Here is a 27,068-nt window from a genome sequence, read left to right on the forward strand (position 1 = left end):
CAGCAAGAGGTTGATTAGCAGGCACCTAGGGATAGGGAAGAGCGAGAGATGAAGCACCCAATTAGAGGGGGAGATTTTAATTGTGCAGGGATTGGGGGAGCATGCAACTAAGGGAATGGGGAGAGCAAGCTCCCAGGGAGAGGGGCACAGTATGAAGTCAATGCTGCAGACCATGCAAGGGACCACTCTAACAGCTGTTGTGTTCTTTGCAAGGAGTTCTAGCACACCTATTGCACAGTGATGGACATGTCTGAACTCTGCGATTGAATTACTCACTAATGGCAGATTCATCAAGTTTTCAAGGAGGCATCCAACCTGTGGTACATGGATGTTCCCAAACTATGACCGTGTTTTTTTTTTATGCAAAGCCCTATCTACTAAAATTGTTAGACTGGACTTTGCATTACAAATATTGCTTTCATGGGGCAAGTGCTAAGTAGGAGGAGCCTTTTGCTCTCCTAACTTTTAACGCATTGCATGTGCGCTGCACTGTCTAGCACACATCCAATGTGTGAAAATAATTAAAGTTTATCTACGCATATTGGTATAAAACCCATGCTTGATATCACACATACTATTGTGCAAATGTGTGCGCTTGGTGCTAGGCAGCTTGTTTGTGCAACAGCTTTGGAGAAGAGAGCGGCAGCGCTATATTTTAATAGATTGAGCTCTGGATTGCTCTTGCCCTCTAGCACAATGTGCTGCAATGTTTTTAAATAAATCTTCCCAAAAAACAATAGAAATAGAATAAACCAAATACAAATTTGTATATAAAAGCTGAGTTTTTAATTCAATGAATTTTAACTTTCCACGGACATCCTGTGTGGGAGTAATCATACCCAAAGACCATTTTACACAGTAAAAGTGACAATCCAAGAAAATGTTCACTGTTCCTCAGAGTCCAGACATATAAGCTAGTCAATCTCAAGATCTGGGCAGCTTCTGGTTGTTGTCTTAGCGTGACTTAGCTTAACTTAATGTGGCTTAACGCCGCCTTGTACATAAGATACCCTTTCACGCTATACTTAGCGTGAAAGTGGTGGGCAATAGGCATTCCGATGGGCGTTTCACCGCAACATCCATTGATTTTGATGCAGCCCCCTATTTAAAAGGGCAGCGTAAATATGGGGCAGCACCAAAATTAAGACCAGGGAAAACCTGGTCTTAAACAGGTAAAACAAGGAGAACTGCTTTATTTCTCCAAGGTTTTGCTGTTTCTATGTGTGCTCCTGCCATGTAGACTTGGCAGGGGGGCCGCAACCGAAGAGCGTACCGGAATCTTCATATTCAGCTGAGCGCAGCGTTCTGAATAAGTTGCATACTCAGACATGAGTCCCTTGCTCACTGCTCCATCAGGATTCAAGCAAGCCGGGCCGACGAGGCTGAAATGCCAGAAACCGGTCCCCGGTAGCTTGTATCCTTTCTGGTGAAGAATTGGCTTGGTAGTTTGGTCTGCCCTGTTCCCATGATGCACTGGGCCAGGGACAGACTAATTTGCATATAGCCAGGTTCTGAGCTGGGATGGGGCAGTGAGCTAAATAACGGTGATGGATCAAGCCCTGATCTTTGGACTGGGTAAGAGTGGTCTGCTTAATTCAGACACTCTGTTCATCACCACCCCCTTTTCTGAATCGTTTTTGGCCACTATAGGTGTGGCAGGGTATACTCAGACATGAGTCCCTTGCTCACTGCTCCATCAGGATTCAAGCAAGCCGGGCCGACGAGGCTGAAATGCCAGAAACCGGTCCCCGGTAGCTTGTATCCTTTCTGGTGAAGAATTGGCTTGGTAGTTTGGTCTGCCCTGTTCCCATGATGCACTGGGCCAGGAACAGACTAATTTGCATATAGCCAAGTTCTGAGCTGGGATGGTGCAGTGAGCTAAAAAACGGTGATGGATCAAGCCCTGATCTTTGGACTGGGTAAGAGTGGTCTGCTTAATTCAGGCACTCTGTTCATCACCACCCCCTTTTCTGAATCATTTTGTCCACCATAAGCGTGGAAGGGTATACACAGATGTGAGTCCCTTGCTCATTGCACCATCAGGATTCAAGCAAGCCGGGCCGACGATGCCTGAAATGGCAGAAACCGGTCCCCGGAAGCTTGTTTCCTTCCCAGTATAAGAATTGGCTTGGTAGTTTGGTTTGCCCTGTTCCCATCATGCACTGGGACAGGAACAGACTAATTTGCATATAGCCAAGTTCTGAGCTGGGATGGTGCAGTGAGCTAAAAAACGGTGATGGATCAAGCCCTGATCTTTGGACTGGGTAAGAGTGGTCTGCTTAATTCAGGCACTCTGTTCATCACCACCCCCTTTTCTGAATAATTTTGTCCACCATAAGCGTGGAAGGGTATACTCAGATGTGAGTCCCTTGCTCATTGCACCATCAGGATTCAAGCAAGCCGGGCCGACGACGCCTGAAATGGCAGAAACCGGTCCCCGGAAGCTTGTTTCCTTCCCAGTATAAGAATTGGCTTGGTAGTTTGGTTTGCCCTGTTCCCATCATGCACTGGGACAGGAACAGACTAATTTGCATATAGCCAAGTTCTGAGCTGGGATGGTGCAGTGAGCTAAAAAACGGTGATGGATCAAGCCCTGATCTTTGGACTGGGTAAGAGTGGTCTGCTTAATTCAGGCACTCTGTTCATCACCGCCCCCTTTTCTGAATCATTTTGTCCACCATAAGTGTGGAAGGGTATACTCAGATGTGAGTCCCTTGCTCATTGCACCATCAGGATTCAAGCAAGCCGGGCCGATGACGCCTGAAATGGCAGAAACCGGTCCCCGGAAGCTTGTTTCCTTCCCAGTATAGGAATTGGCTTGGTAGTTTGGTTTGCCCTGTTCCCATCATGCACTGGGACAGGAACAGACTAATTTGCATATAGCCAAGTTCTGAGCTGGGATGGTGCAGTGAGCTAAAAAACGGTGATGGATCAAGCCCTGATCTTTGGACTGGGTAAGAGTGGTCTGCTTAATTCAGGCACTCTGTTCATCACCACCCCCTTTTCTGAATCTGATTGTATTTGGCCAATCTTGCAAACTTCTAGCCCTTCTGAGTTCAGGATCTCAGATCACCCCATTTATATGTGTAACTCTCAAAGCGAGGAATAGAAATCTCTATTACAACTCACACCAAATTACTTTCTGAGGGCAAAACAATTACAGGTGATTCAGTTGAGATACTGGGAGAAAGTGGATCGCACAAGGTCACACATACATTAAGTAGACCGATAAGGATCGGTATGCAAGACCAGTCCATCTCATGAACATTTCTTACCATTCAGCAGTGTCAGGCAGATGGCATCAGCCATACTCCAGAGAGCAGGGAAGATAAAAAACACAGCAAACTGATCAGGGTGAGGTCTCCACAGCAGTAGGGCAATTATACAGGAAGCGCTTGTAACTGCGGCTGTGTGGGAGAAAGTAATCATAACATATGTAGGATTATTGTTCGATGATCTGTGTTATGGTCTCAGAAACTTTTAATTTCAGATCTACTTAGTGAAAAAAATAAAATATATCAATTAATTGCATAGGTTACGGCGTTCAGATTCTAGTGAATAAAGATAACGCAAATTTGAAAAAAGGAAGAGGAAATCCTTTCCTATGACGTGGATCAAAAATATTGTTTAAGCAAGAGATGTGCATTATCAGCTTGAGCAAAGCTTCAGAGCGAAGGCTGGTGTACATCAGTCACCAACACAAGAAACACTTTGCTCTTTTTTTCCGTTAACCAGCCAACTGTTCAACCAGCAAAATAAATTCAACACCTAGGGGCATATTTATGAGAGCCTTGTACCACGTTTACACCACGCAAAGTGGTACATGCATGACACAAGCCTCTGAGTCAACTTTATGAAGTCACACAAAGCCACATTGTGTGGCTTTAAGTGGCCTCATAAATCTCGAGTAAGGGGATGCAGCGCAAATCGATACGTCACCTTACTCTGCACAAGGGAGGCTTTCCATGGGCATTGCTGTGGGTGTTCCCACGCAACTCCCATGGGTTTTGATGCATTCCCAGATTTACAGGGACTTGTAGACCTGGGAATACGTCATAATCTTACACCTCCTCAGGACAGCAGTAACAAGGATAAATATCTTTATTTGTCCTCGTTTTTTCAATAGATGTAGGCAAACACCTCTATGGATTTTTTTTCAGGCAGGAAGGTGTTCCTTTCTGCACAAAAACAATCCTGCCTACAACGCAGGCACCCATGCACCATGGTGAAAGTGTGCCTGCATTGGTACTAGGCTGAAGAAACAGCACCAGTGAATGGGGAAAGGACAGGAATGCAATGTATTGGATAATTACGGTGCATTCCTGTCCTTTCACTTTGACGTAACTTGCTGCACTGCCTTGTGTCTAAACCCCATAAATGACGCCCTAAGGAGCAGTACCATACTTGCATAGGAAACAAACAGTAGGGCTGATTTGTTAACCTTTTGCAAAGTCAAAAGAAGTAATGCAAGCTGCTGCAATATCTTGGCACAAAACGTGATTTGATCTGGAAAGTAGCCAGAAAAAAGTAATGCAAATAGAGTTTTGTACTACTTAGCATTACTTTGTACCAAATAGCATCCCCTGATGGTATGCTACTATAACAAGGGGAAAAAATTTACACCTGGGAGTAAATCTACATGTGTAAATATTCTCTTTGGAGTCAATTTACTATTTTGGGTTACTCACCATTTATGAGTGTAAACTTACCACAAAGTGTAGACATGCATGTTTCGAGCCCTGAATTCGGGGGTGGAGCCCAATTTCCAAGTGTAATGTTGCTACTAATTGGTTGGCCAGATCTGAGCTGTGATCCATTTACAAATGATTTGAGTCCTTTTTGGGTGCAGTAACTTTAGAGATATAGGGGCCGATTAGGATGGCGGACGGACTTGCGTCCGTCCGCCACCCCTGAGTAGGAGGGACCGTCCGCATGGGCAGCGGCGGTCCCTCCATGGCAATTAGGATGTGACCGCCACCCTGGCGGTCACATCCTGTATGTTTTACATTGCGGCGGGTGCAGCTTGAAGCAGCACCCGCCGCAATGTAAAAAACGAAAGCTGTGCATTTGCATGCACAAAGCGGCAGGCACCGCGCGGTGCCTGCCGCTTCGTGCACGCAAAGGCAGAGGGTACCATAGGTACCCCCCATGTGCACCCCCCACGCAACCTTCACCCAGGGGGCCCGCAACGGGCCCCCAAAGTGATTGTCCGTATGCTTTTCCACGGCGGAAAAGCCGCCGCGGAAAAGCATTACTTTCCCTACATCCTAATATGGCTGGCGGTGTCTGATAGACACCGCCAGCCATGTTAGTGCTTTTCCGCCGTGGTCGCCTTCCGACCGCGGCGGAAAAGCGGCGGACACATTGTGAGACCCACCAGCCATCCTGATTTGGCGGTGGGTCTTTCAGGCCTCCTCGGCAGATTTCCCGCATACCCACCGCCGGCCCGGAGTATGCGGAAAATCCGCCATCATAATGACCCCCATAGTCTGTGAATAGAAATGGGCATACTGTTTTGTGAGTGGGTGCATGTCCCTCCCTAAACTCCTCCTAGCACTCTCTTAACCCCACCTTACTCCCCCCTAAATCCTTCCCATTTAGTCATAAATATTCAAGTTATAAATACTTTAGGGCATACGTTATAGTTACTTGAGATAACTATAACTGGTGAATTTCAGCAGTTTTGCTTATTTAAAATGGCATGTTTTAACTGAAAATGTCACCTAACTATCCTAACTATAACTGCCCTTCTAAGCGTTGTTTTTTTCAGTGAATTCCTAATGATTTTTAACGTGAAGAAATATATTTTTACCATAACTAACTATGCCTGTCACTTTAACCTACGTTTTTAAGTGGATTTTGGTGTATTTTTAAAATAAAGTAATAAAAAAAATAAAGTTTTACTTAAACAGAAAACCAACATGTATTTAAGATTTAAAAAAATATTTTTTAAGCTACAATATGCAGCTGTAATACTCACCACAAGGAGGCCTTGCTCTCTCCAGCTGAAGAGCCAGCTCCAGCTAGAATCGATTAACGCTGTCCAATCTGCCCATTTTTATCAGACCTTGGACATTTTTGGTCTACAACAACTGGTGAAATTACCCACCCACTCCGCAGGACACACATTAGATGGTGTTTGTTCCAACTTCCCGGCTTTATCAACCCTTAGCCCTATCCCACAAATTTGGACAGACCATAGCCTGATCCCGTTCAATATCTGTCTTGTAGGTCAGACAAGAATATCCTGGGCTAACCAGCCATCGACCAGAAACATTAATTGGAAGAAGGTAGCCAAAATCATAACGGCGAGTTCCTTTCAACAGCTGCAAGCCCCTAGTCCTACTGGGGACGCGTCTCATGATTCTAATAGTTTTCATTCCTGGATGCATCAGGTCATCACAGATTGTGTCCTGCCAAAATGATGCCAATACAAGGCTACCAGGCCGAAACCGAATGCCCCATGGTTTTCACAGACGCTCGCAGAAAGTCATTTATTATGCAGGAGAATGGAACGGAAGTGGAGGAAATCTTACGACCAATCAGCCAAAATTGCCTATGTCCAACAAAGGAAATCCTATCTGGCCAGTATTAAACTTGCCAAAAGAGACCATTACACCAAGGCTATCAATGAGGCTCAGAATAAGCAGAAAACAGTTTTTTCTATAGTTAAATCCTTTACTCATCCTAAAGCTCTCCAGCCAAAAATTCCCCCCTCGGCAGCTCTCTGCAATCAAATTGCAGATTTCTTTGAGGAGAAGATTGTGCTTATCCAGAGGGACTTCCCTAAACTCCCCTCTACTTCTCCCGTCTGTCATCAAGGGAGAAGGGACAATATGACTTATACCCTGAGTGCCTTTCAATCGGCCTCTCTTCTTCAAACTAGGGAAGTCATTTTGGCATGTAAGTCTGGGGCACCTTCCGATTCGTGCCCTCCTTTGATACTTCATCAGCTGATTGATGTAGTCAATTCCTCCATCAATGCCATTGTTAATTCGTCATTGAGTTCAGGGGTTGTTCCTCAGGAATGGAAAAAGGCTATTGTAAAGCCGTTAATGAAGATACATAATAAATCTACCACCGACTTATCACTCCTCCCAGTCTTGGGGAAAATTACTGAACAGATAGTGTATCAAGAATTAAGAGACTTTCTAGATACCCATAATATCTTTCACCCACAACAGTCCGGTTTTCGTCCCAGACACTCAACTGAGATGGCGCTTATTGAGCTCACTGATTCCATCAAATTTCTGCAAGACGAGGGGAAAAGAGCTGTCCTGATTTTGCTGGACCTCACGGCAGCATTTGATACCATCTCTCATGAAATCTTGATTGACAGACTGAGAGGTATAGGGATAACAGATGCTGCCTTGACCTGGCTAGTATCCTTTCTGACCAATAGATCCCAAATGGTGTCTTTGGGCCCCTTCCTTTCCAACGAAAACAAGCATTTACAATGCAACGGTCTCGGCATTGCAAAAGTTAGAGCTATTAGCATTGTAAATTAACGCAAGTTTAAGGTCTTGACATTGTAAATGACAAGGTCATTTATTTATGTTTTAAAAACAAAAATATAAATAAAAGTCATTGTCATTTACAATGCCAATAGCTCAAAGTCGCGTAATGTGTATGGCTAACTACAGTAGCCTCCTGACGAGTGCCCTTTCACTTAATTAACGCTTGATATGAATGTCCCCGCCTTGACCCACTTTACAGTGAATGATGTAGCTGCTGCCGTCTGTGGAGTCTCCCATCCCCCCTTGTCTCTAGTCTTGTGTGTCCTACTTCTGGATGTCTAGTTGAGGAGAGAAACGTCATTTCTCAGCTCATTCCTCGCGCTTACGTTGTAACCAACTGCACCAAGGTTGCCTTCTGTCCATGATTTACCAGAACAGTTCAGGAGGAGTCTGTGTTCTTCTCCACACATGGCCATGGGTCCCTGCCTGTGCATGTTTCTGGATAATCCTCTCTTCGGGTCAGAGAGAATCCCTGTCCCCATCCCACTGGAGTCCAGTCCATACTGCGTTGGGCTCTGGAGAATACTTGTTCTTTGATGGTTCCCATATGGCATGAGTCAGGTAAGTCTCTGCATAACTGCCAAGTAGCCCCAGGTCGAGTGTGACAACTTTAGCCAGCCATGACTTTATAGCCAAGAGCATGTTGTCTTCTGGGACTTGTGGCTTAACTTTCAACAGTGCAGACACGAGCTCGAAGTTCGCAGCATGTCAGTTGCTGTGGACTTAAAAGCTGGGTATAAGTGAAATGAACATGTCACACAGGCAGCAAAGGGTTTTGTGTTGTGGTGAATAGGGAGTTTATGATGACATTTTGCCAGCAGATATATGCAAGCTGGGACTTGTATGCCAATGTAAACAGAGCTGTTAGTGACACTGCGAGTCATAAAATGCAAAGTGCAGTTAACTAAGAGTAAGGGCTGGCTGAAGGTTGAGGACATGACATGGACCCACTTGACATCTCTGAGGCCTCCCACCAGATCCTGTTCCGGATGCGCCCGACCCTCTGCAGCACATCCCTTCTGCATGATTCATTTGGGCAGAAATCCCTGGTTTGCGCTAAAGGTCTTTGTTTCGTCAAAACCTTGTGAGCTTGCACCATCTCGCGCTATGCCGCCTCAGGGGTGTTTGCATTTTGTCACCGGCCTAGAAACACGTGTTTGTGTGTGTGCTGTTGCAGTGTTCATTCCTGTCCCTCAGCTGCACAGCATACCCGCCTAATTTGTAAAAACAAGGAAGTCACTGTTACTCACGAGCCCAGCATTATTTTCTACGCAGCCTCACCGGAAGTCAGGCAAAGTCGCCTGTGACAGGGGCGGGGCTGCGTCTGCACCGGAAAAGAAGGCAGGCGGAGTGAAAGCGTCTCGCGACGCCAGAAGGAGAGCGGAGTCCCTCTAAATTGACCTGGTAAGTTGAAAAGGGCGGGGGCTCGGTGCACTCGTGTGTGTATGCATGTGTGCGACGGCGGGGGAGAGGGGGGGTGCACTCGTGTGTGTGTGCGCGCGTGTGTGTGTATGTGTGCAGGGGGGGTGGGTGTCTCTGTATGTATGTGCGTGCGTGGGCGCTTGTGTGTGTGTCTGTGTGTGTATGCGCATGCGTGTGTGGTGTTTTGAGCTTCCTAGGAGACAGCGCCTGGCCACAGCGCTCGTTCACGTGCGCGTGTCAGTTTGAAATCGCCTCCAAGGCGATGTGCGCGGCCAGGATTGTCTCCTGGGAAGCTCACACGCCGACAAAAGGTTCTCGGCGGAGACGCGCTTCGCGCGGCTAGCCGAGACCTAAAAAGGTATTATAAGTGGTGCCACAGGGCTTCATTTTGAGCCCTTTACTTTTCAACATTTATATGGCCCCTCTTATTGCACTGATAGAGTCATACGGCATATTGGTTACTTCATATGCCGATGACACGCAACTCGTGGTCTCTTTGAATAAAGATTCCACCAATGCGGAGCAAAATTTTAAGAATTGCCTGTCGGATGTCTTCCACTGGATGACAAATAATCATTTAAGATGCAATACTAATAAAACTGAAATCTTACCCCTGGGTAAAGAGGTTCTTTTTTGCCCAAAGGACTGGTGGCCTGCAGAGTCACCTGCCCCCCACATTCAGTAGAAACTGCAAAAAATCTAGGCATCCTATTTGATTCATCTCTCTCCTTCGATCAACATGTAAGGAGTCTGGCAGGAAGTTGTTTTAGTATCATCAAGTCCCTTAAAAAGTTTTTTGACTTCCTCCCTATGGACTCTAAAAAGTCGGTTGCAGTGGCCTTAATACTATCGCGTTTGGACTACTGCAACGGACTAATGGCTGGAGTCAAAAAAGCTACTCTAAAAAAATTACAGAGTGTTCAACATGCGGCAGCAAGATTAGTCCTCAAATCATCAAGAGGATCTTCTGCTTCTGCTGCACTTTCGACTCTTCATTGGTTACCTCTACATAAAAGGATTCTGTTTAAGATACTATTAACCACCTTTAGGTCCCTCAATAAGACAGGCCCAAGATGCTTAAGATCATCCGGAGGTAATCTAATTAGCATCCCAAGGTTTAAGCTTAAAACTAAAGGCGGTAAGTCTCTTACAGTATTGGCTTCTAAAGCCTGGAATACCATGGCCATTGCCCTTAGATCCCTTGTACATGAAAATGCTTTTAGGAAGCATTTAAAAACGTGGATTTTCGGTTTGACAGACAATTTTGTAATGGCTGCTATTTAAACCCAATATTTGGTTTGTACTCATGTCCAGCGCCAGGATGCTCCTTTCGGAGCGATAGTTAGCGCTCTATAAATAATCTATACAAATACAAATACAAATAGAGCTCCAGTTAACAGTGTTTTGAAAAAGTACAGTAAGCTCCCTGGGATCATGGATTAATTGACCCATGAGACCCCCGCTTTTTGCTTACCCAATTCAGATTAAATCTTATCCATTGGTTACTAGCCTTTCCTAAAGGCCTTCTGAAGCCTGGGGATTCAAGGCTATGTTCATGTGACAACTTCTCTGACCAGGACACTTTGCACTTTACTTTTTTTTATGTCTCCCTGAGGAAAAAATACATTCTTCTGCTATTGAGCTTATGTAATTTTGCCCAGGCAAGGCCAGCTTTATTATACTTGCAGATGCTTTCCTCGCCTATGGCTTGCCTTGAAGTTGCTAGCTTCTTCTCAGGTGCTCTAAGGATTAGGAGAAAGGCCCATTTTGTTTAGTTGAATTTGCACCCCATTTGATGAAATGTATATGCACTTTACCTAATTAATTTTATATGTTAAATAGTCATAGTATTTTGACTCATATCTTTATTTTATCGTCTGTAAATATGGTTTTAGGAAAATGTATATGTGCAAATAGTACCGGTCAGACATTTATGGCTTTTAAATGACCTGTTATAACAACTTCTCTTGGTACATTTACTTTTATCTTTCGGCTTTGATGGCTTTTATTAGCTGAATTAAGAATCTTTTGACTGACTGACCAAGGAGACTTACTTTTTTAATGTTGCTTGGGGGCTGCAAAGCTGCCTACATCCCCCAACATAATTTTAAAAAAGTTTGGTGGTGCTCCTTTTTCTTCCTGGGTCACCACTAACATTATGTTATCTGAAAATGGCTTAGGCATTATGGGGTGCTCATTGGTAGGAGCAATGAATAATAAATGAGCCGCTCTGGCCACTTATTTATTAACATCTTTTTCCATTCTTTATGTTTCTCTGTGTCCCGGTTCCACGCAGGGCACCCTCTGTTGGTATTGTTTTGTCTGTGGGCTGAAGGGGGAGACCAAGGACCACTGTGGCAATTTGTTAAAATCAATCTGGGGCACCCCAGACCATCATTTTTGTTGGGAGCAGCGGGGGGGGCCCGAGGGTCTCAGTGCCCCCCACCATTTTCCTGCAGGACCTGGCATCATCAACTTTTTAAAACATTTTTTTAAGTGGGCTGCCCACCCAGGTCATTCCACAGCAGGTCCCTCGTTGGGGAGGGGGAGGAGGCCCATGGGCCCCACAACCTTGCCGGCTTCCCTGCTTGTACTCATCCCGGGTGCAGCAGGAGGCGTCTCTTCACGGCCAGTAGCCTTGCTGTTGTTTGCATTTAGTCCTTCTTTTCTTTTCCACTCCACTCGCATGATGTTAGCAGAAACCTTGGTGTGCTAAACACTTAGTCCATTTTCTCACTTCAGCTTCCTTCTCCTGTGCCTCAACCTCTAGTGTGATGACAACAGCTTTGCTGTATTTTGCTTTTAACACTTCTTCACAGGCTGAAACATCCTTTAATATGATGTTAACAGAGGCCCATGACTTGAGTTATACATCAGACGCACTGTCTCTGTTTGGGTCACAGCTCCTTAACCGTGTGCACCCAGCACCAATGGGGACAGTGTGCCCTGTTACTCTAAATAATGTGCTTTCCTCAACACAAGTGTGAACTCTGTGGCAGTTTGTGCCTGCACTGAGGGGAGCGCATTAGTGACAAACATAGCTACCGTTTGAAAATGCATCTCCATCTTTTACTAGAGGCAGATTGGCCTCAGGCTGAAGGTGAGGCAGGGATCCCCTCTCCAGGTGAGTTGAATAACTGCACCTACCTGCAGTGGCATGCCTGTGGGTCCCTAGGACCCCTGTGAATCCCTCCCAAAGAGTGCCTACAGAAAGGCACACTGGCTGTGGACTGCATTCTATATGGCGCACAATCAGTGCATCTTGTGACAGTTTCTTTATCCTTGGACCCATGTCTGTAATACATGGTAATACAGCGTGGGTGCAATAGCATAGGGTTTCATCATTTGCTAGGGGTCACACCACATGCAGATGAGGGAATGCTCCTGCGTGATACATTTTACACAAAGGATCACACACATCTGAAGCACCTTCTGTAATACCAAAGTGCTTTGTGGTTGAAAACAACAGGTGCACATGCCTGTTGCAACATAGACCATTTTATTTAATACGGCTCCAGGGTTGCTATATGCTTAGTTCATCGCTATATTTGATAGGGTCCTCAGCAATCTCCTCTCAAATGATATCAAAAGCATTCCTGTTTTCATCACCACACTATTCATTCTCCCTCATTCAGGCTGCTGATGTGCTCCTATGACAGCTGTGTCCATGATCTGTCAGATCACATAAGAGAATAGGAGAAGCTCAATTTTTATATGAGCAAACTGAAGCTGTTCTCTTTCGTGTGTTATTATTCTAGAGAACAAACTACAGCATCCTTTTATTGAAAGGCATGACATCTTACCAAATGACATGTTGCTTGGTGAATGATGCTCCCAAAGTAGTCAATGCGAAATGTAATTAACATCATTTGTGTTCAAGTTCAAAGGCATACACAGATATGAGTCCAAAGTAGATGGTCTCTTCTGTTGTGTGCAGTAAATCCCTCGATATAGGAATTTTCATGACTGTTTCAGTATGGTTGCATGACCTGGAAGTAAGAGGAAGGCAGAGGACCTTGTTAGATCCACATACTAAACAAGCTATATTTTTGAGTCCTAGGAATTGGAGCTTCTTGGGTGAGGAGAGGCTTATGTACATAGTAATAGATACTATGGAACCATACTGTGAAAACTGGGAATTTACGAATGCCAGGATGTTCTGCCAGCCCTATAGGCAGTAAGTGGCACAATAATGCATCATTTATATTTTAATGAAGCCTAGATGATAAATCAGTGCAACAAATTTCAGCTGTGATATGAAAACATGTTTAAAATATGTCAGACTGAAAATATTTCTCATGGAAAGCTAGGTGCCGAACTTTACTATATTTAAAGCAGCCAACTATTTTACAATGGTATATATTTAAATTACCAATGCCTTAAAAAGGTTTATCTTTGATTGATTGCAAATGTAAAAAGAAAGATCTGACTGTAGAGAAACTTTACATAGCCCATAATAGTCTTGGGCATCCCTGCTAGTATCATTAAATATGTAAATCTGTCCCCCAGTCACACATTAAAACACACTGACAGAATGCATATTGATTTACACTATCATTTAAGATGGGGAGCTCAATGAAGGTCGGAGGAGGTTGTATCAATGCAAGATTGTCAAATTATAACCATTAGGGACATTTGCATAAAGAAGAATGTAAATGAAATGTATGTAATAGCCAGTAGCTATGATGAACACATGGTATGTATATCTCACCCTTTTGGATCTATGTTAGACACCACTGACTTAGGTAACTGTTGTAACAGGTTACACTAAATGTACAGTCAAAAAGTAGCAGGACAAGTAGTGGTATTTACAAGAGTTCGGTAAAATCCATGTTTTGTGTCTCGAATTAACTTAGGACAGTCAAAACAAGAGGTTGGAAACTCTTGACTTATCAGAGCTTATTTAGGGTCATACATGATAACGTCAAGAATATCTTTTATGAGGCTCAGCCAACACGTGTTTCGCCCCCTGTGGCCCGTAAGCCTGGGCTTTCTCAGGGCGTCTTGTCTACGAGTTCAGGAGCTCCTTGATAACAAAGTCTCTATAGAATTTCTAAAGGTAGTCCTGTCTCCATCTTCCTCACTTCAGTGTCTGGATCTTCACCTTTCATATATAGGAATATAGGCAAGAAGCTTCTACTGTGTATGAAGCTGACTTCAACATAAACGGAATGTCAGTGCAAGATTATGTGTTCTCACATAACAGTGAGTTATACAAGAGGGCAAGTAGCTAGCCTACACTCTCCCTGACACATATAAAAAGGGCTGGTCAATCATATGAGATCACAAATCATGTATATTGTCACCACTGCATTTTGTACTAAACCCAAGAGAGGAACAGTAATTCTCAGTTCACCGTAATCATACGCTTGGTGCACATCTCCTGGTAACAGGACAGGTCCTGAAACTCACATTATCAGGTACAACAGGCCTTGGCCTCTGCACATACACTAGATTAGTGTACCATCAGAACCAAAAGTAACAGCCAGAATACCAGATACACACATAATTAGCCACAATGTACCAACAAGTGCATTTCCTCCACAGATAAATGTGTCTTGTCTCATATTTATGTGTCACACAGAAAGCTGACTACCCATTCCCTGCACTTTTAGCTTTATTAAATTGTGTTTTAAGCCTATGATAAATTCTAAGGCCTAGTGACACGTAAAAACCGGAGGAAGATCCTTCTCCTACCTGCGGCTAAGACCTGGAACAACCTGCCCCTCCACTTAAGGCATTCCCCGTCGCTGACCCAATTCAGTTACGATCTCAAGACCTGGCTCTTAGATTGAACCTCCACACCCAGATGGACCAGGAGCCCCCCCCCCCCCCCCGGCCCCCTAAATGCCTTGTGACCCGCACGGGCGAGTAGGCACGCTTTACAAATTCTTGATTGATGGATTGATTGGTTGATTATGAATTTTGGGCAAAAACCCCAGAATTCCAAATCAGATTTCAAATATGTTAATTTGTCAAACAAATTTAAGAAGTTCATCATATTAATTTTAATGCAGCAAATGACCGTTTAGGGAGGAATCATTCCCCTGCTATGCTGGATTGTCATTTCAATAGAAAATCAACGTAGATGCGATGTTGTGCGCCTTGCCTGGAACTCTCAGGTATATTCTTAATGGAGCTTACAATCTTCACTTAGAATGCTGCCCTGTCCCCAGACTCTGGCTGCTATCCTGTGAGGCTGGCATCTCTCTTCCCTGTTAGGAAGGAGATGAGTAATCTCTTTGTGCCTGATTTAGATCTTGGTGGGCAAATTGCTCTTTCACAACAGTGATGAATATCCCGTCCACCGAATATAAATCCCATTCTGTCCTATGGGATTTATATTTCAGAGGCTAGGATATCTACCACCATTGTGATGGGGCAATCCATCTGCTGACATCTATATCAGGCCCCTTGTTATGCAAAGAGTTTGAATTAGCAACTTGGTTCAAGGTCCTGCAGACCTCTAGTCCTGCAAGAGAGGGCTTCACCATCTCGGATTCATTAGAAAGTGGGATATGCAATTTTCACAACCTTAAGACAAGTGTCATAGGTAAGAGTAGGCATCACACTGTAGGTACATAAGGAATGGCATACAAGTGGAATTGGTTGGTGCACTACTATGGTATGCTAGAATCTGCACCTTGCTTCCGGGAGCAAAATATTAGGCAAGTAGGCCTAACTTCTACCTGAACATAGACATTCATGGACCTCTTCCTATACTGTGGAATTGTGTCTCATAAACAGTATTTGAGTGTAACTGGAAACTTGGTTACAGTGGGAAGATTGTATGCTGTAGTTGGACCTTCTTCTGGAGCTTAATGGTGCCTAGAACTGAAAGGTTTTCGAAGTATGGTAGTATACTCAGTGCTATGAGGAGTTCTAGTCTAGCATTACAAGGAATGTTGCTCGTGGGGATCACATACAGCTTAAGTAAGGAGGACTGGATTCACTATCACCAGTCCTGAAGAAATCAATAGGAACCGCTACAATAGAAATGTAATTTATCTGCTATCTCCATCTGTGGGAGAGCATTTGAGGTGTGTGTTAAAAACACACATGTTCGACTATTAAAAAAACGTGTTCCATTATGATCTTATTCATCTCTTCAAAGAGTTTTCATTGAGATTTGGAATCATGGGTATATGGCTTTGCATTAGCCTGGTAAATACTACCTACATGTGTACCTTCTTGTATAAATTAGCTTCCAAAACATTATAAGGTATACCTTTTCAAACCCAAAAGAAAGCTGGCCTATTAGGGTGTGAAGAGTGTGCATTCACCATTTTCACACTGCCAGTCAAGCTGTTATTAGTTAAGTTCAATCATCTCCTCTGGCCATCTTCTTAGCTACAGTGGATGGAGGCTTACCTGAACCTTTACCCTCCTTCGTTATGAAGTTTACAAGTGAAGGGATATGTATAAAAAGCCCTTGCAAGGCAAACATGCCTCTAGATCCAGCCGTTCTCATTTGATTTGTGAAGTCTGCCTTGCCTCAGCCACTAGAAAAGGAAACAAGGACCCAGGCAGGCCAGCTAAGCTATAATTCATAACAGTTTACACCTGTCTCTTCTACTATTAGGCACTGATTGGCCCTAGCAAAATGGTGTTCATTCTTGACATATATAATGACATATTTGTGGCTATTGCTGGCAGATTCCACGCTTCAACACCACTCATGCCCCTTCTCATGAGCTGCAACCTTAAAAGATAATTTTCTATAACAACCTCAAGACTCAACCAATCCTTTGCTTAATCCAACAATATTAAAAGTCTTACCATTTCAGACATCATCTGACACACAAGCCCCAACTGATAACTTTGACCTCCTGTGATTGTCTGCATTTCTTGTGGTCTTCCACCTGAGATCGTCCATCTATTCTCCTCCCCCAGCTCGTATTATTTAGTGATATCAAGATTTTCCCTCATTTGAGGATGTGAAAGCTGCTAAAGTGCACCTACACTACATCCCTCAACCTCCACGTCTTGATCCTTATCGCTCTCCCTTGGTACTCCTATGTCATTCTTTAAAAATTCATACGCTCTTATTCCTAGGAACACTCCCACGCCCTCTTCTCCTCTCCCAGTCCACCTGGTTTTAGATGATGGGCAACATTTTCAACCTTATTGATTTCTTATTGCTAGAACTTTGTTTAAGTTTCCAGTTGTTTATTCAATGTTTAATTTTGTTACACATGAACCTTATTTACATTTCTCTGGAAATGTGCATGGTTTCCCAAACAAAGCTACCAAAGGTGAGACAGGGATGTCCTTATGGACAAGAGGTTTTACTCTTATGGGGTCTACATTTCTGGCAGAATGGGAAATTAGTCAAAGCTCCTATAATGACCATGACCCCTCATTCTCCCAGCTTGATTGTCATGTTAACCATATGTCCCATAAAAAGCAAATGCAAATGTATATGGATTCTTATATTGAGTACATTTGTAGTGAAAGGTGCTGAAAGTAATGTGTCACTAACACATGGAGTAATTAAAGTCAACATTTTATTTCCAACAAAGTTGACAACACCAATCATCATCCAGTCATTCATCTGCACGCATGGAGATCCTTACCTAAAACGAACAAGGCAATTCGGCCGGTGTACTGGGAAAGCTTTCCAGCCAGCATTGAGAGAATGGCATTGCCGGCTCCAAAACAGATCATGACATATCCCACAAACTGTATCCCAAGGGCACAGGTTACATAGTACTAAGAGAGGGAAATACATTCAAACATGTAAACACTTGTGAATAACTGATTCTCATTTTTAAACAATATTTATTTTAAGAAGCTATCTCAAAACCTATTTCATTATTAGGAGCATGTCATGAAAGACAAAATAGAATGGTGAAAATACATCAAAGTACTATTTTTAGCAACGGGAAGCCATGTTATTTTTCCCCAAGGTTGAGGAAGGGAGGAACGATGTCTCAAAATCTGCTGAACAAGGTTGTAGACAGTTCAACAGTATCAGTATTTATGTTCATTAATCGAACAAGTGATCAGTTGAGCACTGAAATAGAAGGATTGCATGTCAGAATATTCTTGCTAAATATAGCATGTGAAATAAAAAATGTGTCCTAAATATTGTTTAAGCAGTTTCATTAGTATAGATTGTCTATTATTAAATCCAGTAGGGTGATATTATTGCAAATTATATTTAGGACACAATATTTTGCTGGACAATATTTATTCCATATTATTCCAGCACCATGCAACTGAGATTGTAAACACATTGAGAACGTGATGGCCCAGGACAGAATGCGTAAGTGTATATCTGGTATTCGTGTCTGTCCTTTTAAAGAAATAGTGGAGGAAAGTAAAAGGAAATACAAGGGCTGAAGGAAGAAACCCCACAGGAATTCCTGTGCCGCATTCGCAATGAATTCACCCCCCATCAATCCAACACATTTTCAATCATTTGAATATTTTAATCATAAAAAACTTTATTGCACATGAACTGCTATGTATCTTCTCTCCCTAGCATCGAGACCATAACCCTGGATATCACCTCGAACTGATGTGGCCTGATTCACAAACTGCATTTTGTAATACATGAAGTAGTAATTAATTAGTACTACTTCACATGCTAAAAAAAGCTATTCACTAATCTGTAGAGGGAGACCTCTGCCTCCGCCTCTCCTATCTTTTCTACATGGAGATCTCTGTTAAGAGATATTTATTAATTTTAAGTATAATACACAGGGAACACTGTACCAAAGTGATTACTGTAACTGTAGGAAATGAAATATGAGAATAAATCAAATGAAAAAAACGTGAACATCAACTTACATCAATATATTGAGCCAAAGAAATTAAAACAAAAAAGGGCTAGAATATGAACATATAAAACAACATAGTATACAATTTATAATGAAGTAAATGTATTATTTGTTTAGTCCAACGTACCACACATATTGGGCCTAAGAACAGAGCAGTCTCTTATTTTAATAGAAAATGTGGAAGTGGCAAGGGAAGTGGCTTGAAAAATGTAGAATACTTACTACGAAATAGGGGAAAGGGTGAAGGGGAGGAAAGTAGAGAGAAAGTGATCAGAGAGATAGGATAGAAGGTGAGAGAGAGAGAATGAATAGATGGTAAGATAGAGATGGCCTTGAGATGAAGGGAGAGTGTCATGATCAGAAATTAGGTGACTGTTTCATTCGTATCCCCATGAACAAGCCCATGAATTTAGAGGACTATGAGTACCATGATCCTTTGCCTTGCCTGGTTGGGTGTCTCCTGCATATAAGATAGCCGCACCCAGTTACAAATGCTTACTATTCAAATTCTCCCTCGCTTACCAGAGGGGAGAAGTGCTCTCTCTCTCTCTGACTTGCAGTTGCAGTTGGAATGAGAGTTTGTATGTTTACAGCACATTAGACTCCTTGTGGAGCTTGTAAATCTGCCCAGTGAATGCAGTCTCTGTTACACCTTTGTAATGTGCGTTGTAAGCACCACTGTGGAAGCGAGTTCATTTTTTGAAAAATCAATGTGTGCTCTTAGAGATATCTGTTTCAGTTTCCTGTCTAAGTACAGCATGAATGTATTTGTCTCTCTTGGCAGTGAACGCTGGTAACTGCTTTCAATTCAGCACATTCAACTTGTTTAGTAGTGAACGCTGTTAATATGCATTCAGTTTCAAAAGCTAAATTACTTTTTCTTTCAAGTTAATTCTTCGGAGTAAAACTAAGATTCACCGTTGTTATCAAGAAGCTCAAAGAATGTGGACATGTTATGTTTGACAGCGAACTCTGTTAACCTCGTTTAGTCTTAAATGTTTAAAGACTTTGCAACAACAATTTACTCTTTCGAGAAAAATAAGACTTTCTTGTTGAGATTCCGAATGAATTTAATTCCTCTGATGTTGGGATTTACTACAAAGAAGTTCAGCCAATCTGATTTGTCATCCTGCCCTTGTGACAATCTTTCACAGCAGTCAGAACCTCCATATATTCCTATTTTTTGGTTTTTACAAGGAAAAACGTGAAAGGTTCATCCTCCTAACCTTAAAAGTTTCAATTTTAAGCAATGCTGTGTAGCACGTTACTTTTTAAAGAGACTTTCCGATACTTTTATGTTGTTCAATAGCATCCTTTTAATGGGCCTGTATTAGTAGAAGGAAACAATTGTAACCTAGTTCTTTATAAATTGGGAGTATGAGGCGTTTGTGTTTATAAACCATTTTGGTATGATATATTTCAGCATTGCCCAGCATATCGGGACAAACTTAAGGGGCTTTCTGTATCTAGAAATGGATTCTGTGTCAATACGTTTACATCTTTATTTTTTTTTAAATGTTTTTCTGTACTTTTATGATCTGTATTTTAAATAAAGAAAGTTATGAGAATGATGATGACTTGCTTGTTCAGAAGCACCAGGAAAGTGCAAGGGTTAAATACTGAATTAAGGTGATCTTTGGGAATAATTCAGTTTATCTGGTAAATACAAACTCAGATCAAAGTATTACTGACATTACTTAACAAGCACTGAGGAAAGCGTAATTGAGGTGACCTATAACAGAATTAATGAAGCATCAAGTTCTGAAGAAAAGCGCAATTTTTGGAGTTTCAAAGACACAATGAATTCAAGCGTTGATGAAAGCGCAGTCGTGAGAAGAATTTATGGCATACATATTTGATAATGCTGACTCAATCGTGAGAAGATAATCTTGAGTCTTTATCATAGTTAGAAGGTGAAAGCTATGTGTTATTTTCTTTATGAAAGACACACTGTGGAAAGAGAACAATCATACCAAGGTGTTTCTCTCTCTGTCCATTTTTCCTGAAAGATAAATAAGGATCTTATTTTGTAAAGCCTATCTCCCTTTGGAAGGAAAGATTTTCAAAACATTTATTGAAGGTACCAGCGGAATTACAAGTATATTCGTTTTAGGTGATTATTGAATTTGAGACATATAGCCTAATAGCCCATTTCTGGAAAGTGTTGTATTCTTTCTTAACAGACCTAACAGAGAGGAAAATATTTGATTAGTTTTGCCAGACCTGGGATTGGTTTTTCAGATTGGCCCTACCAATCAACTGCATGAATAGTCGAAAATGCAACACATGGAGACCAGGTGAACACTATCACATGCAGAGGTACTGTGACAAAAGTATAGAAAAGATTAAGTATTGCTCAACAACCCCATGCAGCTTTCTTGAACAGAAGGAAATTAGATTAAAATTAAAATGTGACTTGTAGACCATGTTCGAGTTGCACTTTAGAATGTGTTTAAACTGCTGCAGATAATTTTTACATAGAACAATGACACAAAGATGAAAGGGGCACATTATATTATTTAACCAAATATAGGGTTAAGAGAGTTCATATAATGTTTACTAATTATTGTGTGTTTAAAAAATTTCCGCACAAAGCTGTCATTCTTTAGTGTGCTCCCTTGAGTTAAAGCCCATGAAACCATTTTTTTCTCGTCTCTAGCTCATGGCTTAATGGGCATTTGTTTGGAATATTCTGCCTATCACTTAGCAACTCGCTTAGAAATGTGCCGATTTACCCATGTGTTCCTTTAGTTCCTCATCCCATGTTATATAATGTATTTAAACACCATAAGACTTGCTATGACTGTTATAATAAATAATGATTTAGATATTTTACGCACACAACATCCGAAGTTTATTGGTAGTTTGACTCCGCATTTCTGAAAAACCTTTGTATTCACACTGAGCATATAGCGCATCCTTCACTTTAGGTAAGACGGTTCTCATGATAACTTCCCCTATGTTACGAAGTCTTGCAACAATGTCGAATCATATATCGACGTGAATGTTTTCTGTGGGATTCAGAAGGAGAGGCATTGGAAGATTGACAACATCATTGGATGATCTGACCCCATTGGACAAGGAGAGTGAAATGCCTATTAATGCTTAATAGACTTTATAAGTGATTTTATACTAATGAGTGTTCCCAGCTAGGTAGTAGGAGTATGATGAGTATTGAGATTATTGAGGAGAGACTGCTATTCTATTGCTTTGATGATTGCATTTAGGAGATTGTAGTCTTCAGACTCCTGATCTTACTCCCCTGCCCGGAGAATCTTCTTTATGAAGAGTTGATTCTTTGCTTGTTACAGACAGCAACTGCTAAGGTGACTAAAATCTCCTATCTATTATCCTTTCTTTGATCAATGCTACTGCAGAGATGTTTCTATTGCAGAAAGTTGCTACAGTGGCTGTAGGAGACATGGGTGAGTTTCCAGAACGACCCTTCTCGGTTCACTGATAGAATATTGACGCCCAAAATATCCCCATACACAAATACCGAGTCAGAAATATCAATGTCAAAGATATCAACATCCTATATTTATAATAGTAAGTATGAAAATATCAGAAAAAAATATTGATTTAAAAAATATCATTGTACAAAATATCTATTTTCTTATATATGTAAAAAATAATGTTAAATATATTTAACAATAACGTTAACTTAAAAAAAATTGGATTTATTATACATTTTAACAAATATAAGAAATACATTTAATTTACAAAAAATAAACACATATATATAAAATGCAATATATATATATTTACTTTAAAACAAATAATAAACTATTCATTTTCGTTTATTTGTAAAGTTTATAAATATATAAAAATTTACAAATAAATAGATATATACACATGAACCTATAACATAACATCTAATAGAAAAACATTATATTATACATTAAAATATTTAAGTCTTTAAACTTACATTTTGCATTCCATTGAGTGCAACAGTAGGGAAAGTGTTGGATAGCGGAGGGGTAAAAATAAGTATTGCAACTCTAGTGAGTGCAGCAGTAGGAAAAATGTTGGATAGCGAAGGGGTAAAAATTCCAATCAGTGTAACAGTAGAGAAATTGTCGGATAGTGGAGGAATAAAAATTACTATTCCCACTCTAGTGAGTGCAACAGTAGGGAAAGTGTTGAATAGCAGTGGGGTAAAAATTACTATTCCCACTCCAGTGAGTGCAACAGTAGGGAACGTGTTGGATAGCAGAGGGGTAAAACTTAATATTTCCACTCCAGTGAGTACAACAGCAGGGAAAGTTCTGGGTAGTGGAGGAATAAAAATTACTATTCCCACTAAAGTGAGTGCAACAGTAGGGAAAGTGTTGAATAGCAGAGGGGTAAAAAATACTATTCCCACTCCAGTGAGTGCAACAATAGGAAAAATATTGGATAGCCGAGCGGTAAAAATGACTATTCCCACTCCAGTGAGTGCAACACTAGGAAACATGTTGGATAGCGGAGATGTCAAACTTACTATTCCCACTCCAGTGAGTGCAACAGTAGGGAAAGTGTGGGATAGTGGAGGGGTAAACATTACTATTCCCACTACTGTGAGTGCAACAGCAGGGAAAGTTTTGGGTATTGGACGAGTAAAGATTACTATTCCCACACCAGTGAGTGCAACAGTAGGGAAATTGTTGGATAGCGGAGGGGTAAAAATGACTATTCCCACTCCAGTGAGTGCAACAGTAGGACAAGTGTTGGATAGCAGAGGGGTAATGATGTTCACATCCATTGGAGTCAGTTCAAAATTAAAAACAAACGAAATATCAGCTACAACACAAAAATATTTTAAAAAAGAAAACATAAAAATATTAAAACTTTACAAAATATAAAAACATAATATAATGTTAAAAAGATCTAACAAATACCTATAAAGATTTATTTTTGAAAATATAAACAACTATTTGTAATAGAAAATATTTACAATCAAAAACATGTATTATTACATAAATGTAATCTTTTTTATTTCCTAGCCTATAACACCACACAATTCACAACACACATCTAAATGTAAAAAAATGTTACCTCCATAATTAACATTTGGAGGTAGAAAAGAAATATAATTAATTAAAGATAAATTAAAACAGATACAAATGTATTTACTCCCCAAACTTTGCCCCTATAAACCAAAACTCACACACAAAATAAAAATGAACAATTACCATAAATATTTATGAATTGATTAATTAATATTAATGATCAACTAATTAATTAATTAAACATAAATAACTTCCCACCCTCTACCCCAATGAACACCACAATCCACACCTAAAAATCATTACACAATTTCCATAACTAACTTAACATTCATAAATTAATATAAATTAACAACAACTTACTAATACATTTCAAAGATAATACTTTCCGCCCTTTACCACTATAAAACTGACAACTCACATCTAAAATGAATTACACAATTGTCATATTTAAACTGTAATTAGTTAATTAGCATTAATTAACAAATAAATATAAATTATAAATAAATTACCCAATAAACCCAACCAGCTGCTCCTACAAAAATAACATATTTAACATAATTAATTACCAATTATTTAATTTTTAATAATTAACAAGCAATTAACCAATAATTAATAATAATGTAATTCCCACAATTAACACTATAACATGTACATTAAATAAATATAATAAATAAAACATAATAATAAATGTATTACAATTAAATTGCTTCCCATCGTATTCCCCTATACACCCACAACCTGCTCCTTAAAAATTACAACATTGAAATAATGACCAAGTAATTAATTCATCATAATTAAATCAAATACAAAATTAATTAATAATAAATGCATTCCCACAATTAACACTATAAAATCTAAATTTAATGAATAATAATTCATGTATTATAATTAAATTAATTCCCACCCTATTCCCTTGTAAACCTAAACCCACTACAGAACTGAAAAACTTAACATTTTATTAAAATAAAATAAATAACTACTAAAAATGTAACACATATATTAAAAAACAAAAGCAATACTTATTAAAAAAAATTGTTCACACTTCGATATATTTTCAAAAACGATATTTCTTACCCCCACGTCTATATTCTTGACCACGATATTCTTGCTGTCGATATAGCTGCATCACGATATTTCCAACTCGATATTTGTGCATGTCGACGTTTAAAACTCGGTAATATGTCTGTGCACCATTTGTCTAACTCTTGCTCTTTTTCATAAAGGACTCCTTATGGATTCTACCTTAGGCTAGGTTAGTTCCTTTAGCTTGTTTATTGTTCCCTTCTTTATCGATTACTGTGTAGTGATTTTATACTGTCTCTAACTAATCTTTCATTGAGATTTCTGTAAACTGACTAAACTGAATAAAGATGACAAAGACCTTACTAATCTGGTAAAATAAATAAATGTGTTAAAACCTTCTCCAAAATCTTGTAATTGACTGAACTTAAAACTTTGAATTTCGATGATATATGTATGGTAATATTTTGTTCTAGCTCCAATTCTTTGTACGGAGGAATACGTCCATTTGACCTCTCAAGAGCCATGGGATTTACAAGGACAATATTTGTAAGTGGGTGCCTAAGTCTTGAATCATACTTGACTAATCATTACACCCTATAAGTTTCTGGTAGCAGGGATATGGTTCACACCTTGAGTGGAGCTTTAAAATTAGTACCCAAGCTATTGTAAATAAACCCTGATTCCAGTTTCCAGTGTCCAGATCCCGACAAAGCGGTGCGGTCTTGGCAGTTGCAGTTTTGGAGGTCTGAGTATCAATAGGGCGAAAATGTTGTAAAGTTAAAAGTAGTATTTGGATGTTTCTTTTCCTTTTCAGGTGGCTTGAATGAGTAATAAGAAATATTGAAAAGTTGATGTGATGTTGAAGAGAAGTTGATTTCATGCTCATTAAAGTCAAAAGATCCCAGGATATTAAACTTGTTTGCCGGAAAAAGATTATATGGAGTGTGAGGTACCATCACTTCCATCAGTAACATTAGGGACAAGCTTTTGTGTGTGATTAAACTTTGTTAAGGTTGGTGAAAGATAATTGTGCGAACGGGTCAGGCTGCATTAATTTGTGTGAATTTTCAATGGTCTAAAAGTCACTTGCGAGTATAGAATTTCGTGTGTGAGTGTCAACTTGATTTCTTTAGGAGAACGAGCAAACAAGGAATTGATTTAAGAATCTATTTGAGAAGTGTGTGCAAATATGGAGAAAACTGTGAAGGAGGTTGAATGCTGCGAGGAGTGAGTCAGATGTTATAGTGTTTCGTGCTGGGATTGGACGGTTGGTGCACTTTTGCACTGCCATTGGCCAGTTGATTTTCTTTGTCACGCTGTGATAGGATATTGACGGGTGAGGTCTTTTTCTGGATTTGGTGAGGAATTGTAGGGAAAATCAAAGCTGTCATTTAATTGGGGTATATAAATTGACATATACGGAACAGAATCAAAGCATTTGGTTTTACGTGAAACTTAAAAAATTTGACTGTCAATAAAAATATTTTAAGTATTTTAAGTAGCTTGTTAAGGGTGATATCACTATTACTGTATGAAAAGGCGAGGAGGCACCTCTTGATGGTACTCCACCATATATAATGACTACAGACCGTGGCTAAAGCAATGGGAGAGAATAAAGGATGGTGAATTTGCTATACGTTTTTCAAGATATAGGACATTTAATACCAGAATCTTAGATCATTTGAAGGGATCATTGTATGTGATGAAGCCATCCGCCCTTCCTATGCAATATGATTCTTTGAATGCTTGGAAAAAGGTTGTGAGGGAAAAAGAGAAGGAGAAATACCTTAGAGGAATAGGGAAAGCAATGAAAAATTATGCAAATGCCGTATGGGATGCAGAACAGCATAGAGAGAGAAAGGTGATTATTGAAGGAACCAGATTATATTTGGTCCTTAAATCTGAAAGTACAGTAAAGGGTAAGAATGTGCCTGAAAAGAAGAAAATGGGGGTGGTTCGAGGTGTTTATGTTATATTGTATTTAATAATTTTGACGATAATAATGTATAAACTGACTGTCAAAGACAATGATCTGTAATGTTTGATGTGGCAGATGTTTCCTGGGTCAAGGAGCACTGCGCTGTATATGACTTTTGACATAATTAAATTTGTTTTAAAAAAAAAATTAGGAGGATGACTCAGATTCAAAGTCAGGAGATGAAATATTGGAGCAAATGTTGTCTTCGTGACCACCACCACATGTAATGTATTCTGAGCCCAGAGAGATAAGTGTTAGTGCCAGTCAAACTTTAGCTACTGCTCCAGTGGTTTCAGGCCCACTTCCCATTGAACAACCCTTACTTTACCAGTTGCGAGATGACCAATAGCTG

General features: G+C 40.5%; 1 protein-coding gene across 1 annotated transcript in view; it reads right to left on the bottom strand.

The window, feature by feature from the left end:
* Positions 1 to 27,068, bottom strand: part of LOC144761599 (protein unc-93 homolog A-like) — a 340,831-nt gene that overhangs the window by 23,326 nt on the left and 290,437 nt on the right. The window contains exons 7-8 of the mRNA XM_078646899.1: positions 17,516 to 17,651; positions 3,276 to 3,407 (exon numbers count right to left, since the gene is read on the bottom strand). Of these exons, the coding sequence (XP_078503025.1) occupies positions 3,276 to 3,407; positions 17,516 to 17,651 (268 nt within the window). The remainder of the gene's footprint in view (positions 1 to 3,275; positions 3,408 to 17,515; positions 17,652 to 27,068) is intronic.

The sequence above is a fragment of the Lissotriton helveticus genome, chromosome 6 (assembly GCF_964261635.1).
Source record: "Lissotriton helveticus chromosome 6, aLisHel1.1, whole genome shotgun sequence".
NCBI lineage: Eukaryota > Metazoa > Chordata > Amphibia > Caudata > Salamandridae > Lissotriton > Lissotriton helveticus.